General features: G+C 30.8%; 3 protein-coding genes across 5 annotated transcripts; all 3 read left to right on the forward strand.

Moving 5' to 3' along the window:
* Positions 1 to 290: 290 nt before the first annotated feature.
* Positions 291 to 6,193, forward strand: LOC128393195 (serine-rich adhesin for platelets-like). 2 transcript variants are annotated; one of them, XM_053353330.1, is made up of 2 exons: positions 291 to 1,520; positions 3,576 to 6,193. In XM_053353330.1, the coding sequence occupies exons 1-2, from the start codon at positions 1,408 to 1,410 to the stop codon at positions 6,058 to 6,060; spliced, it is 2,598 nt and encodes an 865-aa protein (XP_053209305.1). In that variant the 5' UTR covers positions 291 to 1,407; the 3' UTR covers positions 6,061 to 6,193. The 2 variants fall into 2 exon arrangements, with proteins under 2 accessions (XP_053209305.1, XP_053209298.1); XM_053353323.1 differs by lacking the exon at positions 291 to 1,520 and adding an exon at positions 3,029 to 3,403.
* A 526-nt stretch (positions 6,194 to 6,719) lies between these two features.
* Positions 6,720 to 11,120, forward strand: LOC128393211 (TNF receptor-associated factor family protein DDB_G0272098-like). 2 transcript variants are annotated; one of them, XM_053353340.1, is made up of 6 exons: positions 6,720 to 7,288; positions 7,379 to 8,875; positions 9,049 to 9,234; positions 9,310 to 9,436; positions 9,504 to 10,327; positions 10,411 to 11,120. In XM_053353340.1, the coding sequence occupies exons 2-6, from the start codon at positions 7,448 to 7,450 to the stop codon at positions 10,441 to 10,443; spliced, it is 2,598 nt and encodes an 865-aa protein (XP_053209315.1). In that variant the 5' UTR covers positions 6,720 to 7,288; positions 7,379 to 7,447; the 3' UTR covers positions 10,444 to 11,120. The 2 variants fall into 2 exon arrangements, with proteins under 2 accessions (XP_053209315.1, XP_053209317.1); XM_053353342.1 differs by having other exon boundaries at positions 9,310 to 9,379.
* Positions 11,121 to 14,221: 3,101 nt separating this feature from the next.
* Positions 14,222 to 19,205, forward strand: LOC128392924 (uncharacterized). Its single transcript, XM_053353020.1, has 3 exons — positions 14,222 to 16,275; positions 17,811 to 17,999; positions 18,092 to 19,205. The coding sequence occupies exons 1-3, from the start codon at positions 14,682 to 14,684 to the stop codon at positions 18,991 to 18,993; spliced, it is 2,685 nt and encodes an 894-aa protein (XP_053208995.1). The 5' UTR covers positions 14,222 to 14,681; the 3' UTR covers positions 18,994 to 19,205.
* Positions 19,206 to 20,845: the final 1,640 nt, after the last annotated feature.

Here is a 20,845-nt window from a genome sequence, read left to right on the forward strand (position 1 = left end):
CACTGATGATAATAATAATTTGGACAGACAATTGATAAGATATGTAAATCATTACAATTAAGAAATTGATTATGATTAAAATAATTGTAACATGTATTTGATTATGATTTGTAAATGAAATTGAATCAAGTTTGATTAAAAATTAAGCAATGATTAACTTTTAAAACTTTTAATTAATTATTATGAGAAAATGTTATTGATTTAATTGAGGGGAAAAGTTAGTTAATTGTTGTTGCAAGTTTTCAATGAGAGTTCAATGTAATAATAAGTTGATTTAGTATTGGATTAACTAATCAATAGTGTTCAACAATCAACTAATTGTTAGTTATTCCAATTGTATTACTATTGGAGTTAGTTTTCAAAACTTTAAGAAAATCTTTCTGATTGTTGGAGGTACAATTAACTTTAATTGTTAACAACATTAAGTATAAAATGAGAAAGTGTAACTTTCAATTGAATTAAATTAATTGTAAAATGTTAATTAATCTAATGATTTGATTGTTAACTCTAGATGAAGTTTGATGATAAAAGTAATAACAATAACAATTGAATGATAACAATCAACTGAATTAAGTAAACAATCAAGTAGATTAGTTTTGAACCCATCCTGAGGGTAATAATTTGTTGATCATAATGATGATAATCAACATTTAACAGCAGCAATCAACTGAATCAACATTAAAATTGTATTTGTTTTACAATTAAACCTTCAAAGATAATAAATTATATTGTTGAAATGATGAAATGATCAATAATGATAATTCAAGTTTGTTTACCTGTTAATGATGATTGGGTTAATTGTTTTGAAAATGAGAAACTGAAACAATTAATTTAAATTGTTGAAGTTTTGGTTTCTTTTGATGGGGTGGTGAAGGTGCGGTTGATTGTTGGTATTGGTGAGATAAGTAAATTGCAACAATTAAGATGATTACATGTGATTAACTGTGTTGACAATTCAACTCTCAGTGTCAAACCAACCTGATCAATATATTAATCATTTACTTTTAAATTAACAGTTAATCAACAACAACAATCAAAATAAGGAGGTACAAGGTAAACACCATGTAATCAAAAAATCGTAAATTCAAATCAATTGATTAAGTTGATCATCGACAATCAGAAAAATGTAATTCATTGTTTCACTTTTTGTTTCTGTCAATTGAAATCAATTGTTAACTTGATCACAATTGGTAAATGAAAAATCATCAATCATTAATTAGTGATCACTGATCAGTTAATCATTATGATCGGTTTCAGTTTTTTGTGTTCAACAATTTAAATTTTGTCAAGTAAATTATGTTCATTTTTTGTTAACTAATTTGTACTTTAATAATTATTGTTACAATTAAAAGGTTAAGATATCAGTTAATTATGTTGATGATATTCCCATTGGATTAACACTTAATCATGTTATCATCTATATTGTTCAATCTAATTGTACTAATCAACTTGGCTGATTATGGTGGACCAGTTGCAATTTACCTTCCACAATCAAAAGTGTTACCAGTATTCATCCCAATGTAAGTTTTAATTTAATTGTCTTTAATTGTCCTGAGCTTAAAGTTTTAATCAGTCAACATGAACATAAGTTTTAAATTGTGATCAAATATTGCTAATCAAATAGACATCGTTATGTAAACAATTAACTATTTTCTCATCAGTTAAATTGAACCTTAATTGTAACAAATTAATATTAATAACATTGATTGTTACTGAGATGAGACAATTAAAATTATTGTTACAATTGTTGGGTAAATGTTTGTTCACAAACAAATGCAAATGATTAGTAAATTGTTACAATGTCATTGTAATTGATACAATTAAAACTATTAACATCAACACCGTTGAAAATGATAAACTATTAAAATTAGTTTATAATGATTAACAAATTATAGTTTATGATTTACAACAACAAAAATAAAGTGAAATATAATCAATATCAACGACAGTGAATTTGATTAAGGTGATCAAGAGTTGTTGTTAGGAGTGTAATCAATTATCATTGTTTAATTGATTACAATTTCACAGTTAAGGAATAATTAAAAGCTCATTAATTATAGTGGACTGAGTTTGTAATCAAATAAATTACAATCAACTCAATTGTGTTGGTTACTAACACTTTGAGTAACTTTGACCATGAAAATGTAACATTTTTGCATCAATGGTTCCAATGTTAATTTACTAATTATAATTGTACTAATCATGAGATAACCATGATTATATTAATTACTATCATGTAGGAAGGTGGAAAGAGGGAGAGAGAGAGGTAATATTATACAACTCGAACTAAATATCCAAAAAGAATATCAATTGGATGAATATCATGAGAAGAAAAAATAGAAAATCGAGAAAAAGATTCGATCGATTTTCCGTTTTTTTCTTCTATCATTTGATATCTGATTTCTTTCTTTCTTTCTTTCTGTTTCTCTTTCGAGTTCTGAGTAGCTCTGAATTTCGTTGTTTCCATCATGTTGTTTCGTTCTTGTGTCTTTCGATGAGTAAAAAATTCCAAATATTATCAATCTCTTTTTCTTTTGTTTATTCACCATGATATTGTTGTTCCAACGTTAGAACATCTTCTTGTACTTGTTATCGTTAGGAAAGAGATAATAAAATATTCTCCATGTTATCAGAATTTTCACCAGATTGGATATTATGTTTTCCTTGTTCTCTTTTCTCATCTTGGAATATCTTCCATGTTGTTGTTTTCTTTATCATTCACTGATTGTTATCATCTCTTTTACGATTGAATAGCAATTAACAAGCTTATCCCTTTTCTTGAAGAATTAAGAATTAAATTGATTGGTAAAATTGATCATCTCTTTTTCTGGTGAATTGATTAAAAGTTTATCCAGACAATCAAATATGATTGTGAAACAAGTTTAAACATATATGAGATATGATGATAAAAGCATCAGATTATTATTATAAATAATGAAGATAAATTCATTCATTCAATGATATAACTTCAAGTCTCTCTCTTCAATTTGTTAACGAAATGAGTTTTTCTTGGAAATGATTAGTTGATTGTTGTTGGTGTTTCGTCTGTTATTTCATCTACTTTACTCTTCACTTTTTGAAGGGCTTAATGGTTAATATTTGATGAATTACAGAAATGATTAACTTCGATCAGTTTTCATCTCTCTGACGGGTTGAACCTCAATTTCTGGTTCTTGTTGTTTCTTTCAATCGTTTCATTATTTATATTATTTTCAGCCATCATTTTGATCATCACAAATCAGTAATTCTATACCTTGGGATAAGCTGATATTTCAGTTTGGTGTATGAATAGATTACATCAAAGTCAAGATCAACAGAGACCAAAAATGCAAATATCATATCATAAGAAGACGATCATTATTATGATGATATTATTGACTTTCATTCTATTATTTGTAATAATGTAATTTGATAGATGTTTCCTTCAACTTCTCATGTAATTAATTCATCTTTTTTTTCTCTCTCTTTCATTTCATTTTCTCCGTTCAAATCTCTGGCGGATACACCATTTTCTTTCTGGACTCTGAAATCTTTGGGTTTTTGTTTCCTTCCGGTAATTAATTGATCATCAAAAGTAAACATGAACATGGTAATGACAATAAACAAGGTCCAAATCATAGTATCAGTGAGACAGATCAGAGTATGAATAAAGTGAGATCGCCAATGGGTGAAGATGTAAAAACCATGAATGAACCATCACCTTCATCAGATTCATCAGATGAAAATGATGAAGATTTGACCGGACGGATGGTCAATGGTAACATTATGACGGGCAAAGAAACCAAACCCTTGGAGGGCAGTGAGAATAGTAGTAAAAATAATGACAATATCAATGGGAACGATGTTGATAATGGTAATAAAAATGTTGATCAATCCATTGGTATCAATATTGAACAGCAAAAAACTACTCTGTTAACATCATCAAGTCATCAGGCTTCAACAATCAACCAGATTAGTAATTCAGCCATGAATCAACTTTTACTTAATTCACTTGGTTCATCATTAAATGAAGACACTTCATCCCTTAGGATTAATCCCTTTGGTGATACTCAATCTGGTCAACATGTTTTCAATAATGAAAATGTAAATGATGATAACAATAATAGTAATAGTAATGGTGATGATGATGATGGTGATGAGAAAGCTAAAGCTTTAGAGAAATTGATTGCTGAGGCTGATGACAAAAGATCACAATCAGAGTTGTTATCATCTTCATTGTCTTCTACAGGGGAAACATTTTCATCTTTACCAGGGTCAATGGAAGGTGACGTTGGACTGTCATCGTCTTTGGCTTCATCTTCTGAATCCTCGCCGTCTTCCGGTTCATTAACACCCTTTTCTGGTGTTATAAGTGAAGATAATATCAATTCACTTCAATTGAATTCGTTAATGTCATCAATGAAACCTTTCCAATCGATGTCTTCGTCCTCTCCGACTTCCTCTTCGACCCATGTTCGTGGTTCACCACAAACCTTGTCTGGGGTACAGAAATTTCAATCGCTTTTCAATTCACATCCTTATTTCAATTTGGGTGATACAAGTTTGACTTCATTGAATTCACCGTCCAAATCTAATCTTAGTCCATTAACTTTAACCAGTGATCTAACGGGATCTTTACAACAAGCCTTGTCCGCTTCCTTGCCAACATCCTCTCAGTCATTGTCATCGTCATTGTCTTCATTATCTTCTCCATCATCATCTTCGTCATCTTCATCTTCATCTTCATTCCTTCCTGGCCTGAGTGGGACTTCCTCTTCATCACCAAGTGATTTTATTAATATGCTGAGTCTATTTCAACAGCTCAATGATAACACCATGTCGACGGTTAAAGATGATCTGAATTTACAACTATTGAAACCACTTTACAATAATGGAAACTCTTATTCACCACCTTTGACTTTATCCTCCTCTTCATCTTCATCACCGACATCATCCTCATCCTCATCCTCATCAACTTCTCCCTCTGGATCATCTATCGGATCGCTACTGTCTTCAAATGGCCATAAGACTCGAACATTAATATTACCGATCCTGGGTGATTCTCTATTCCAATCTGCCAATCCTTTTTATGATGCCTTCTTACAATCGTTATCAGCTTCATCTTCACCTTCGTCTTCATCTAATTTACAAGCGGGTTCATCATTGAAATTATTTCAAGATGGACTGACGAGTAACGGTGAGCTGAATTTGGATGGGACAACTAATGGTCAACCAAGTATCGCTGATCTTAGTTCACTTTCAGGCCTTACTGGTAATAATGAGATGGATGATCAATCGATATTCACTCAAGGAGGTTCACTAGTTGGTACATCATCTATGGGTAAAGGTCATCCTTATGTCGTTGTTGATGAAGAGTTCAATGCTAATGGAATCAGTTTACCACAAGGATATAAACCAGATATGATTGGTATTTTGGCAGGTCCACCTTGTGTTGATACCTCATCACATGGAGATAAATCAGATAAAAACGGTAAATCGGACAAGGAAAGGATAGAAAATCAAAATGATAAAAAGCCAACTTGTCCATATCATCATCACCATCACCACCATAATCATAAAAATGAGAATCGTAATCAAGACCGTGATCAAGATCGCGATTCAAATCGTGATCGAGATAGAGACCGAGATAGGGATCGAAATAGTGATCAAGAAAGAGATCGAGATCGAGACCGAGATAGGGAACAAGATCGAGATCGAAGCCAAGTTTCACCACCAGATCGTTATCCTGATCAAAATGATGAAGATTCAGGAAAAAATGAAAACTCAAATCAATCTCCTCGGTCTCATTCTCATCACCATCATCACCATAATCATCCTCATCATTCTCATGAACCTCATGAATCTCATGGAACCAACTCACACCAATCTGAACCAGATAATCATCGTTCACCACCAAACGATGATAAAGATAAATATCATCGTCATCACCATAACCACAATCATCATAATGATGAAGATAAACCAATGTACACACCTCGCAATCGAACAGCCTTTCGAAGTGTACCTTTAATAAAAGGAGCCTATCGATATAAACCCGATCCAGGTTACGAAGGTTCCTAAATCAATCCACCAGTAAATTGTTGAACCGAAAATTGTGTGTAAAACTACAATACAATCAATTGTTAACATAAAGAAAGAAAATTAAAATAAGAATCAATAAATAACAAGACAAAACGACAGAAAAAAGCTAGAATATAAAACTTACCTCGCGACATAATCGGAACATCAAATGATTTCATCACAAATCAAAAGTAACACTAAAATTGAAAAGTTAATTAGCGATGAAAAAACAAACAATCAACAGAGAAAATGTAAACAAAGATCATATTAATTAAAACTCTTTGGAATCTGACCAACTCAATGGAAGACAATTAAAGTCAATCAGAGAGGGAAATGATCATCGGCAAGGAAAAGATGATAGAAATTGATTCAATTCTAAATTCATTTTCCTTCCTTAATTATCATTAGGTGAATATTAATTAACTTTTTCCATCGATGGCTCAATCCGATCAACAGATGGAAAAGAAAACAAAAATGATCGAATTACAAATTTCCCTCTTCTTCCGTTTCCATGGTTACCAAGAGAAAACATTTTCTTTCTTTGGGCCTCGTGATCAACTTTTCTTAATTAAAGTTCTCATGTTTTTTTCATCAATTAATTTCTTTTAATTAAATCGATTTCGATTATGAACACGGGAAAAGTGTCTTTTGTATTAATCGTTTTCGCAAGTCTAATGATTTGTTCGAAAAAAAATTTTTCCGGTTATTTAAACTTGGAGTTTTACCTTTTCCCTCTCTATTGTTGTGTTTTCATTGGTTTCTTGTTTACCCGGTTGTTTACCATCTCACTTGGCCCGCTCTCTTTTTGGCTCCTCTTTTTCTCTCTCACTCTCTCGTGTTGATATTGGTGTTTATTTATTGTTCTTTTTTATTAATATCGAGAAATTCAACTTTAATTGTTCTACTCTACTGAAATAATAGACTGATTTCTCTTTCATTTGAGCTTATTTCTTCTTTTGTAATTTCTTCCTTTCTCATCGTCCTTTACACATCTCCCTCTCTTTTATCTCTCTCATTCCCTCTTTCTCTCTCTCTATCCTTATCTCCCTCTCTTTGTTTTTGTTTTAGCGCTCTCTTCACTTCTCATATTTTTGGTAACTTCATCTTCCATTTCTCTCCATCATCACAATCACCACCATCAACTGAGAATCAGTATTTTCTTTCTCTAGTATTTATTTTTTTTCCAATTCGTTTTTTATACTCTGTGATTTCCATTTTTCTCTTAAGTGTAATTTTCTTTTTATTGTCTCATCTTCTCTTTTTTTTTCTTCTTTTAAACATTTATTTATTCCATCTTCGTCTTTGTTTTCCCTTTTAGATTTTACTCTTCACGTCGATCTTTTCCATTCTTTTTTGTTCACTTAATTCTGTCTGGTTGAATATAACAATGATATCAAATTCTTCTCCACCAAGAACAACACCATTAACACCGCTTAACAATTCACCTTTTAGTCGAGGATCCAGAGCTGTTCATCAAGGTCAGAAGAAAGCCAAAGCTTATAATATCAGTATTGCTGCAACTGATTTTGAAATCATGTCTGGTCTATCAAAAGATGGAGGTAACGATATAAACAATGGAAAAATAATCAGATCCCCAGGTGAGACTTCACCAAATCAAGTCTGTGATCCCTTAACCCCAATATCGAAAGGAATTTTGAAACGAAAAAGAGAAGATGAACTGGAAATTGATGATGGAAATGGAGCTACTTCTAATAAAAAGAAAGTTATTTTCGCTAATCCAATTTCGGCAACAAAACTCATAGAGTCGAGGAAAAATATCAATCCAAAAACAAATAGGAAACGTCGCCTTCGATATGAAGATCAATCTGAAGGTTCAGAAAGTGCTCTAAATGAGCAACAATCACAATCCGAGCCTGAAACTGTTGTGAATAATAATCAAGGTGAACCTGTAACCACCAATTCCATTGTTGAGCCTGTTGATATAATCGTTAATAATCTTGATACAGAAAATAGTGATCCTGTTGTAGAAAGTACAATTGCTAAACAGGCCAAACTGGATGGAAGAAATCGTAAATCTGTGAAAATTGTTATCAACCCGCCAAATGATCGTGATAATGTTAATTCGTCAAAAGATTCTATTAACAATAATAATCAATTACCAATAGAATCAAATGTTAATTTAGACTCATCAGAGAAAATCAGTGAACATTCCAATAATTCTAATACTAAAGAAAATGGTGGAAATGAAAATAGTGATGATGTTTTCAGCGAAATTGAATCTTTACTTAAAGTAATTGAATCACCATGTGCTAACAAATCAAGTTCATCTTCAAACCGAATTGACCCTGGGGTAGTTGATGATGTAATCAAAGAAAATCAAATTGAAGAGAATAACAATATTGAAGCTTTACTAATTGAAAATAATACTAAGTCTAACAATTTGGATGATAAAGTAGAATCTGAATCTGATTTATGTCCAATTGTTTCTCCGAATCAACAACAACCAAATTTGATTGAACAAACAACCGATCTAAATGAACCATCGCCATCGCCATCACCACCAACATCAACATCTACCGAACAAATTTTTACAACGGAGATCGAAGAGATTGAAGAAACAGCAATGGAAGTGGAAGAATCAATTGAACCCGCTAGTAAACCTCTTCTAGAATCGTGGGTCAATGCTAAGAAAAGTGTCGATCTTTTCATTCAAAGCTATTGTAATATGTTGACAAGTAAAATGCGAAACTGGCTTAGTGTTAAAGGAATCAATACAATTGGTGACTTTGCCAATCTCGTTGGAACTTCAAGTAATCGTTTAACTGAATCGCCGATTTGCCCACTAAATGAGGAGGTACACTGAACATAATTCTATCCTACAATTGAGAACACAATTCGATTAATAATTAATTAACCATTTTTTTTTACTCTTGACTGTATTTTCTTACAAAGAAAAGTTTTAAAAAAATAACACAAATTTACTCATCATCTTTTCTTGTCTCTATTACTTCATCTTCTTTCTTACAGACTATACTTTCCACTTTCCAATTTATGATTGATCAACAACTGAACATGGAATCAGATTCAGTAGAATTAGATGAAAATATTAAAGATTCGGAAACAATTAGCAAGATTAATGAATTGGATTCGATTTCGGTTAATGGTATTTCTAAAACCAAACTCGATATGAAAAAGTTTTCGACCTTGAAAGTGGTATGGATCTTGTTTTCTCCAATTTCTAATCAATGTTAAGCTAATTGTAGTTTTCTGATTTCTTCTTAATCGTAGGTTATGCCAATTTTACCATTGGAACTTTCGTCGAAAATTAATAACAATAGTCCCGATACTCCTTCTTCAGGTGAATATTTCGATGCTCATGAAAATATCACTCTCTTAAATCCTGTAGATGAATTGGGTTAGTGATTCAAGTTGATTGGTAAAGAAAATTTGACATTAATTACAATTAATTTTCTTTTCATCAGATTGCTCAGGAACAACAATTGAGCTATCATCGGATGAGGAATCGAGTGAAATACCTGTAAAAATGAATGAAAAGTTAACCAAATCCTCGAGTAAAGATGAACCCAAGAAAAGTTCAGATGAGAAAATTTCTCTGGAGAAAAAAGAAAATGAAATGATTCCAAAAAAGACAATCAATAGTAAAGGAATTACGAGTAATAAAGAGACTCCCAGTAAATCAATTTCTAAAAATGATGTTACAATTAGTGGAAAGAAAAAGGTTCAATCAAAGCACGAAGATTCCACAAAAAAAGATACTCTCATGAAAGAATCAGCTAATGAAGATTTATCCATGAAAAATTTACCTGTTGAAGAACCAAAGAATCATGGAAATGATTTCCTATCAACTTTAACCACCAAATCGAGTGAATTTAGATCCAAAAAGGACGAATCGAGAGTGAAGAGTAAACCTCGAATCGATCCTACTAAAATTGTCCCCAGAGCAGCAATTGTGATAAAGAGATTAACTAATGATGAGATCATAGAACTTTCCAAGCCAAAGATTATAAATAATTCAGTTGAAAATTCTGAGATCGGATTAACTGAAGATAAAGGTGATAATCAAACGACTGAATCAATATCGGAAAATAAAACAATCGAAGATAAATCGCCCAAAGTTCAGGAACCACAATTACCTCCTCCATTATCAAAAGATGATAAAGTAAAAGGTTTTCTAAATGTCCAAGATGACCTTTCGAAATCAGTACAAAGTCCGTCACGAAAATTGAGACGAAAGCGCGATTCTGAACTCTCATCAATTCCACTGCCCAAAATTACAACTCGAACGGTAATTGTTGTCGTTCGTCAATTCATCTAAAACTAATTAACTGATTATCTAAATTTCTAATTGATATTTTTTTTCCTTTTCAGAGGAGACGAACTGTGGGTGTCAAATTTGATTGATTAAATCACTTTAATCGTCATTAAGTGTCCATGACCATTACAATTGTCACCAAATCCCAAAGTAATAGGAGATGTTGATAATGAGAAATCATCATTATCAAGTATTATAATAAATTGCATCAATTAAACTGTTTAAATCATTACTAAATTGTTATATGCATGTAAATTGGTGACTTTATGTCAAATGATAAAACAGCATTTTCATCAACACAATTAACTAAATAATCAATTGGTGAAAATGGGATTGACAAAATTGAATTTGTATAATCCATTGAATCTGGTCGTCTAATCATCTGATCATCAACAATTATTGGGCAAATTATTACGATTATCTGATTTAAAGGAAGAAAACGTAAAAAAAAAGTTGTAATTATCATCATGTTCAAATAATTAACTGTTAAGTTGATTCTTCTCGATTAATTAATCAACTTGACAATCAACCAAACAACAACAAGCCATCAAATTGTCCAACGTGTCTTTCATCATAAGTGCCTTTATAAATAAGAGAAAAACAAAATAAGAACAAAATATTTTGTTAATTATCGTTAATCATCATTTTTTAATCATCATCAAAAGTCATCTTGTTAATTTTGTTGTATAAAAAAAAAAGATCAGCCCAAAACCCGTTACCCGAAATAAGATCAAGCCTGAAAATAAAACAAAAAACTAAAGTAAAAGCAGCAAAAACCAACCTAATGAACGGCAACAATTAACTTTAATCACTCGCGTTAACCAAGAAAAACTTTCAATTAACAATCAACATATTTTAATTGTTTGATATTAATTCACTATCCAGACAGTGATTCTAATAATTAGTTGTAATCAGATCAAGGTTAACCTACTTAGGGAATACAAATAAAAAATTAACCAGTAAAAGTAACAGAATCAACTGATTTTCACCTTAATCACGTTTCAAGTCCACCATTAATTAATGTTAATCATAATTAACAATCAACTTTAAAGGATTAAACAAGTTGTCTAACAACCTAATCAACTTACCTTAGGGTTAGAAAGTAATCAATTAATCAATTGATCAACATCAACTTAATCATTACTTTACTATTATCATGGATTATAAATCATTTCCCAAAGTCTAATTAAGAGAAAATTTAAATTCAACTAATTCATTAAACCAAATTTAAAGATGAAATGATTTATAAATTTTCATTATAAAAGTAATTCTTTAATTATGATTAGTTTTAATTTACTTTTTCTTTGAATAACAAAGTTAATCAATTGGTTTTAATTAAAGCGAAAAATAATTTCTATCTAATCCAAAATGATTATCTTTCTGGTTTAATAACAATTTATCAATTGTTACCCTAATTTTTAGGTAATCAAATTAACAACGGGAACAATTAAAACTGTTTCTAGATTAGTTTAACAATTAAACGATCAATTAATTGATTTTAAAGATGATGAGTAATCTAATTACATTTGGAGTGATTTTTTTATCACTTTTTTTTTTACATTCAAAAAAGACTTACAATTAACTGATTGTAGATTGTAATAAGTTAATTAGATTCTAATCTGATCAGCAAACAGTTAACAGTTGTTGGATCATTAATTTAAATTTTAGTTTCTGTTTAATTACTGACAATTAAACAACTCTAATCTAAACAATCAACAATCAACCATCATGATCAAGATTATATTTTGTTTTTGTTTTCTCAGTTGACAAAACTAATTCCGATTCCGTATAAAACAATTAGCTAATTGTCAGCAGTTTTATCAAATTTTGAAATCAACAAACTTATATTATTATCAACAATTTGGTTAATTGTTATCATGTGGAAAATGAGACAATCAAGATTATGACTAACCCTAAATTGATTTGTTAATCGTTATGATTTAACACCAATAACAATCAACGGTAATAACATATTTATGTTAAGGTGTGGGTTAGGTTAACCTCACCTATTCAGTGGATTAAGTTAATTATTATCATTTTAATTTGATTATTAGAAGAAAAAAAAAAGTTTAGTTTTTAATTCACTTTCATATTGAGCCAACGATTAGCCTAAAATTTAATTAACCACACAATTAACACTTATGATTAACTAACAACAATAATCTACAATAGGAAGAGTAAGAAAAATGTTAGATTGTGAAAAGTTAATTGTTAATTTAATTGTTGTTCCATTTTTCGTCAATCATCATCATCAATTATTTAAATGATGTAGGTTTTTACTTAATCATTACGTTTCCCTTTTCATTATCTAATCACAATCAACAAACTCCCACTGATTAATCAATCTAAACAATTACTGGTTAACCCTTTTTTTTTCATCAACAATTAAATCAACACAATTAACATAAACAGGAAGTTATTTAAATTATGATTATTATCAAGTGTCACAATTAATTAGACCACTAAACTGTTGTCCATCATTAAATTGACAATTAATTTTAAACAATAATCAATTAAACTGTTAATACTTAATCATGATTGTAAATACAACTTTCAATTCAAAGTTAAGGTTAAAACTTTTTTAATTGTTTATTGGACTTGATAATCAATATTAATGATAAATGATAATATTTTTTTTTCGCAATGTTATTAAAACTTTTATCTTCACAATTAGTTAATTGTTAATTGAATGGGGAAACAGTGATGATGAAGAGAGAGATCGAGAAAAAAAATAACCGATTCCCAGTTAATTGTATTTTCTATTGTGACAACAATTTAGTGTATTGAGAAAAAAAAAGCGGAATTAAATGGTTGTTTGATTGTGAGACTAAATCACTTTGATTGTTAATTGTATTTCAGATCCTTAAATTGTTTCTTAAATTGTTGTGATTAAACAAGATATTGAAGACATGAAAAAAAGGTTCATCTTAGAAATAGGGTAACCTTGAATTTAACTGTTTCTATTTGATTGTGAACCTTTTTTTGGCTTTTTAAAACTAATAACGATAAACCTGATTTAGAGGAATTAATTAGTTAAGTAATTAACATGATTGATAGGTAGAAATCAGTGAATTACAATATGCTGACAATCAAATTAACTTGTCTAACTTTCACCTTCACGTTAATCCCAATTTAAACCAAAACGGTAACTGTAAGTTAATCACTTCAACTAACAATTAAAATACACAGACTAATAAAACGATTCCTATTAATTAAACAATAGCGGAAACCCAATAGCAATCAACTAATTGTTGTCCCTTTCCTTTTTATTCTGAATCAATTAGTTAATTGTGATAATATTAACATAAAAATTAAATGATATACTTTAAAGTAATACAAATTGTTGTACATTAAAATTAAACCTTTCAACTTATTGAAAAGTAACAATTAGTTTGATTTTTGTGTATGATTAATAAATGGTGGTAACTTTTAAAATAATCAATTGATTTATTTACATAATTTAATTGTAATCAACAACAATTAGAGGTACAATTTGTTTCTTACAACGAAACTAATACGACATTAGTTTGACGAGAACAATTGAAATTAGAGTTAATCTATTTAATTGTGCCTGAATTTCAATCGATTGAAATGATTTTCTAATTGTTTCAACAATTAATAATCTTTAATCAGTTCGATATTATTCAGAAAACAAAAAGTAGGACAAAAAGGAACCTCAAAAAAAACGAATCATCAATTCTTATATTGGCAACGCTCAACGATCGCAGTTTTTTTTTCTGGTTCTGACTTTTTTTCGTGGAACCGGCTTCGTTTCATGAGCTTATTTCAGCTGAATATTTCAGCCTACTTCAAGCTTCATCATCTTCATCTTCATTTTCATCTTCTTCATCATGTTTAACTTTCTTTCTCACACTCTTGGAATCGAGTTCTAAATCCTTTCCTTCAGTAGTATTGAATTAACGGTAAACAAGTAAACATCATTTTCTGTTCAATTCATTTGTTTCTCCAACCTTTTAATTGTTATTATCTTTTTCCTATTTGTTTTTTTTTCTTTCTCATTCATTTCTTAATCATTTGGAAACACAATCAGTCAATTAACAGGTTAATCAATTGTTTGAATATTTAATTGTTAAGCTTTACGTATTTCTATTAGTTAAATGGTTACTTTGTGTTAACTTGATTTGTGTTTACAACTTTACCTTTGATATGATATTTGTAACTTAATTGTTTCCATGTTTTAATCAATAACATTAACAATCATCATCATCATCATTTTCTGTTTAAGTTTGGTAATTAATTTGGTTATTCATTGACATTTGTTAATTTAATTTACTTGTTTTACTTGATAAAATTATATATTTAAATCATGAACTGGTTAAATTATTTGCTAATTGTTTGTCTAATTGTTTCACTGGTGGACATTGGTCATTCTTCATATTATCATTCACCTTCATCTCATCTTTATGAGGATGAAGATGATGGAGATCATTCATCATCTTTAGACGATTCACCTGATCCAATTGCCGAAGGTGGAATCCGAAGTTCTCGAAGTTATCAATTTCCACCTTCGACAATTAATTCTTACACCGGTGTAGATAATGATCCATCGAACGATGAATCAACCCAATCAGATCCAATTTCATCAGTTAGACGATTCCCTCAATATCCATCCTCATCCCAGTCTTCATCTTCTGGATCATCATCCTCATCATCCTCATCTTCATCTTCATCTTCATATCAACCACCAAGCATAATACCCACTGGAGCTTTAGCAAGTGATAATAATAATTTTGTTTCCTCGCGTCATCAACAACCACAGGTAATATCAGTTCTCAGTGGAAACGCTTCACCACACCAAAGTATTACCTGGAAACCACCGGCGACACTTAATCCACCACCAATATCAGGCCAATCTTCTCGAGTCCAACCATCATCTTCAAGTTCGGAAAGTAGATTAACAGAGGATAGATCATCAAGTCGTTACTATCCATCATCATCATCATCGACAGTTGGCCCTCGTCAGTCTAGTTTATCATCAAATCCATCATCATCATCATCATCATCATCATCGTCATTATCTCTTAAGGATAAAGATCAATCTGGATTACATCAAACAAACAAAATCACTCGATCATCTTTACCTTCAATCAATTCATCAACAGGATCAACATCACCATCAACAAACAGCACAGGTAAAAAAGATGATACTGTCATCTACTATTATTATTATTACGACGATGATGATACTAATAAAAACGGGACCGTGACCCGAGTTACCAAAAATGGGGCTGATTCAAGTTTGGACACAATACCAAGTTTAGAGGGTTATGATAAGATAACTGATAAATTACCTAAAGGAACATTTTCTTCGTCATCTTCTTCTTCATCTTCCTCATCTTCATCGTCTTCCACTGTTCCATCTCGTTCGTTTGTCGATTCGAGTACACGACGAGAATCAACTGTAACCTCTAAACCTTCAACAAGATCTTCATCTTCATCATCTAATTATTTCTCTAATTATCAATCTCGTCCAATCGATACTCATATTCACTCCCCAGTCACTCCTTCAACAACAGTTAACCCTTCAACCGATATCTCTGTTTCCGTTTCCGTTTCAGATGATAGATCATCAACTCCAAGTTCTAATTCTAATCCAATTTCAAATGTATCTCGTTATGGTTCTAATCATAATCTAATCAATCGACCTAATTATGATTCTCCTCGAGTTAATAATGTCCAAGGAATTAATTCTCGAGGTAACTCATTTTCCCCTCAATTTCCTGGTCAAGCTTTTCGTCATATTCCCAATTCATCGACCTCTTCCCCTTTCACTGGACACGGTTTTCCCTCTCCAAGTCCACCGGTCACTCGATCACCTTCCCACCCACCCAAGAGTACTGACCAATCAGACCAATTATCTATTAATCATCTTCATCATCATCGTCATTCATTACCTAATGGTGAGTCTTAACTTGAGTATTACACAGAAAATTAGTTAATTGTTTCAAAAACTATTTCAATTGATTGAAAAATGAAAGGGAAACAATTGATTTGCTTAGAAAGGAAATCTTTTTTTTTACTCTTACTAAATTGACAATTAACTGTAGATGCACTTCAATTGATTAAGTTAATTTAGTTTTTGTGCAAATCGGAAAAGTTAATTGTATATTTTTGGCTCTACGAGTAGGGTAACAATTTAGATTACAATCAAAAACAAAGCGGAATCTAATGTTGTACTATTGAAGCCAATTTAAACTAATCAAGAATTAAATATTCATTACGAAAGGAAGAAAAAACAATTTGATTAAGTTAATTTAGTTATTTTAGTTAATCAAAAAGTTGATTGGCATTAGTTTTAATTCCTGGTAGAGGAAATGATGATTTAACAACAATTTAAAAAAGGGTTTGTTGTCTATCCAAATCATTTAGTTAATCATCACCAATTATAATCAAATACACTTGAGTAACTATTTTAGTAACTACTCATTAATCAGTCTCTTATATAATAAATTAACTACTTAATCAACAATTAAATATTCAAAAATATCGTTGACAATGGTTGACATTTAATCAGTACAAATAATTATCATTGATTAAATCCGTTTCAACAACAATTAACTAATAATTATTTTCCAATTGATTCTCAACTTATATGATTGTATAAACCATTCCGATAATTGTGATTAAGATGATGAGTTAATAATCAAGAAATTATTGTGACAAAAAAATGGAAACAATTTAATTTGATTGTAATAGCAGAAAAAAAAGTCAACAACAATTTAGCAACAATTTAAATGATGTGATTATCTCCTTAGCCATTTAAGTTGATTGTTAATACCAAAATAAAATCAAATGATGATTACCTTACACACTTTGATAGTTAAATTGTTATTAATAGTTGATTAGCCTTTTTTTTCCTACAGAAATCAAACTAATCACAATTTAAATATATTTCTATTATTTTTGATATTATGAATTAAATGAATTTACCCTAAATCATTTAACTAATCATAATCAAGGGAAGGCATAAAGATCATGTTGTGATTATTTAATCACGCTTCATCAGTCTCGTTGATTGTTAATAATTTATTTATATTTATTACAATATTAAGGTAACAATTTAACTCATCAAAAAGGTAACAAATTAACAATAGAGAGACAAATTAGTTCAAATGTTAATTGTGTTATCAATTCATTGAGTATATACAAATAATATTCATTATATTTGAATTTGTTTTCACTCAATGATTAGTTAATTTTTTTTTGTTCTTACTTTAATTGTTGTTCAATCATCGTCCGTTAATTGTGATTAACTACTTTCTATTGTAAATTAGTTTGGGTAAGTTGATGTTGATTGTGAGCGAATTGTGATTTTTTCATTTTTGGTGATTTTCTGTTGATTAATTTTGTTTGTCAAAGTGATTGTTTCATTTGGATTGATAAATTATGAGAGCAAGTGATTTACTGATTATTATTATATTATCCTTGCAATTAGATTTGTCACCAGGATCACAATCGTTTAAGTCTAAATCGTTGGCACCTTCATCGACAATATCGTTAACAACACCAACGACAACATCAACCACAACAACTACAACAGTTAAACCATCAACAACAACAGCAACAACGACAACAAGTTCACCCGCAGATGAGTCCAATGATATTCGAGGTCGACCAAGACCAGGTCAGTGTTTTATTGGTTTAATTTTACTGATTAGTGTTTTGATTGTTTGACAGCTTAATGTTCATTTCGATCGGCTTTTTGTTTCTCATTAGGTTTTGGTTCTAGAAGACGATTTGGTAATACATCGACTCGACCGAGCTCATTGACGCGTCCACGATCACCTTCATCGACTACCACTACGACTACATCGACAACAACAACAACAACGACCACCCCAAGACCTCGTCCAAGAAATTTTGGAAATTCCCTTCGAAAACCATATCGAGCCAATCGTCCTTTTGGTCGGACAAGTGAATTTGAGGCCAAAGAAGATGAAGATAAATCTTCATCGACAACAGTTTCATCAACACCATCAACTAGTTCAACGACACCAAAATCTTCACCCTCTTATTCAATGCCAACAACTTCAGCTCCTCGTCGATTTGGTTCTTCCCGTGGACGTTTTGGTTCAACATCATCAGTTCGAGGTTCAACTACAACAACAACAACCACAACCACCACCACCACAACACCAACACCAGAGACACGAAGCTCATCTCGACGATCAGGATCACTCAATTCATTAACATCGGTCACAACACGGGGACGAACTCGAAGTCGACCAAGTTTCCTTCGTGGTCGAAATACAAAACCGGATGAGGAAACAACAAGTTCACCTAAACCATCAACTCCATCAGTTGATTCACCAATCAGAGAGGAAACAATTAAAGATCATAACAATAATGGCGATGATTCCATTTCAATCATCTCAGGTTCTGTTGCTGAATCTCCATCATCATCTTCATCATCATCATCTTCGAGTAAAAATGATTCTTATTCTGAAGAAGATAAATCATCCGAATCAAATCATTCTCATGCTCCATCATCAACCACCGAACGTAATTTAACTAATCAACGGCAACGATCAAGAAACTCAAACCCATTATTTAAAAGTCGTCCAAGGCCAAATCTTTTCGGTGCCCGTCGAAATCAATCTCAAGGTGAACGTTCCTAAATAGAGTAAAAAAAGAAACAATTAACTTAATTGTCAATCGAAAAGGAATCTCATTGATCACAACCTATGAGCCCAATTTCAACTTCACATCAACTTAATTATTCTCATTAATTTTATTACTTCTATTATATATTATTAATATTTTTCTATCTAATTATTAAGAATCAATTGTAATCCTGTAAATCGAAATAAATTTATTTACTTTAAATTGATTTCTCGATCAATGAACGATTTATATACTAATAGACATTTACGGTGAAAAGTAAACACAATTAACTTTGATCTCCTTTTTGATTATCACTTTTGTTCATCTCAAAGAAAAGGTTGCAGATTATTATCAAATTAAATTCGTTGGATTTCAAGTAGCACAATTAGAAGATATCGTTATGATAATAATTTGATAGAATTTTGAGAGAGAAAAAAAAAGAAATAGATTAACAATTAAGTTGAGAAAATTTCACTCGTTCGGACATGAGAAAGATTTTTATCTATTGAAACATTAACTGTTTTCTTTTCCCTGCTCATCCTGATTAACGGAACTTTCTGAATCTTGTTTAGGTTTCTGGTTCTTTGGGTCATTTCTTTTTCTACTCTTGCTTTGTTTATCTCTTTTCAACCATTTTTACCTGAGAAAAGTTTGGATTGTGTTGTTGATACGGTTGATTGTTGTTTCTACTTTTGCCAATTCGATTTGATTGATACGCTTCAAGATAATCGAGTCAATTGTCAGTATCTAGGTTTTTCTCTCCTTTTTGTTAGACCATAAATTGTCATCAACGACATTAAATTGGATATTATCCTCTTGATTCAACTGATTATCAGATGAATCGTGATTTATATTTATGATGATATAATGGATATTAGGTTGTTATGATATGGAAAGGTTTTTATCGTGATAATTGAAAGATTAATTGAACAAGACGAGTCATAATTAACCGATAGATTTTTGCTTGCGCTAATTAGGCTAATTGGTATTAGCTATCAATTAACTTTGAAGATGCTTTGGTTATTTGTTATGATCGTTACGACTTTTGCTTGCTATCAAGTAAATATTTTGAATACAAATCATTTTTGAATGAACCACAACTCCAATTTGTTTGAACTCCAATCTCGAATGCTCCAAATTTACTTGCTTGTGTCAAATCTCGTTGCATTCAAGTACAACTATTATGTATTAACTATAGCCTAAGGCTAGAATATTCAAAACTAGTGTTTAATTGAATCGTCAGTCCATTCACTATCTACAATACGACTTAGGCGTTTCTCTTTGGTGAGTAATCACAATAATTTCAAAATTATCTCAATAACGTGTATCCTGTAATTGAGATATTTGAGTATTTTGGTGTCTACTCCCTGAGTCTCAAGGATCGATTACATTATCATTGGTACCGAACCTTTCGTGTTTAAGGTCATGGTGAGGTTTTCCATTAATTGTTCTGTTTGCTTTTCTAATTATCAGCAAAAGAATGACTTTAGATGATAAGCAATTCGATCACATTGGATGGATTAATTTATCATACGTTTCTCAACTAATCCTGACGATTTAGTGATCAGCAACGATGACGCAGAGACACAAGGAAATACTCACATAATTAAAGATAAAGATTATGATTGATTTGTATTCGTTAATTGTTGCTACTAGGAAAACAAATGGAACTACAAAGAATCTAATGAGCATCTTATAATGTCGTCATTTAGTGATTCAATTAACCAATGAGAGAGACAATTGATGATTGAAGATTAATTAATTAGCATGGAAAAGGTTCAATGTAAGAAAACGATATTCAATCAATAGATTGTAGATATTATTTGTTAGTTGAATGTTATGATTAAAAAGAGACGAGGATGACAA

This window comes from Panonychus citri, unplaced genomic scaffold (assembly GCF_014898815.1).
Source record: "Panonychus citri isolate SS breed McGregor unplaced genomic scaffold, ASM1489881v1 Contig00011, whole genome shotgun sequence".
Taxonomy (NCBI): Eukaryota; Metazoa; Arthropoda; class Arachnida; order Trombidiformes; family Tetranychidae; genus Panonychus; species Panonychus citri.

Excerpts from the sequence above, each read along its gene's own strand:
- LOC128393195 (XM_053353323.1), top strand. The coding sequence starts at position 3,285 with ATGAATAGATTACATCAAAGTCAAGATCAACAGAGACCAAAAATGCAA. Across the intron at positions 3,404-3,575 it reads ATTCTATTATTTGTAATAAT|TAAACATGAACATGGTAATG; the intron begins GTAATTTGATAG and ends GATCATCAAAAG.
- LOC128392924 (XM_053353020.1), top strand. The coding sequence starts at position 14,682 with ATGAACTGGTTAAATTATTTGCTAATTGTTTGTCTAATTGTTTCACTG. Across the intron at positions 16,276-17,810 it reads TCGTCATTCATTACCTAATG|ATTTGTCACCAGGATCACAA; the intron begins GTGAGTCTTAAC and ends CCTTGCAATTAG. Across the intron at positions 18,000-18,091 it reads TCGAGGTCGACCAAGACCAG|GTTTTGGTTCTAGAAGACGA; the intron begins GTCAGTGTTTTA and ends GTTTCTCATTAG.
- LOC128393211 (XM_053353340.1), top strand. The coding sequence starts at position 7,448 with ATGATATCAAATTCTTCTCCACCAAGAACAACACCATTAACACCGCTT. Across the intron at positions 9,235-9,309 it reads AGTTTTCGACCTTGAAAGTG|GTTATGCCAATTTTACCATT; the intron begins GTATGGATCTTG and ends TCTTAATCGTAG. Across the intron at positions 9,437-9,503 it reads AAATCCTGTAGATGAATTGG|ATTGCTCAGGAACAACAATT; the intron begins GTTAGTGATTCA and ends TCTTTTCATCAG.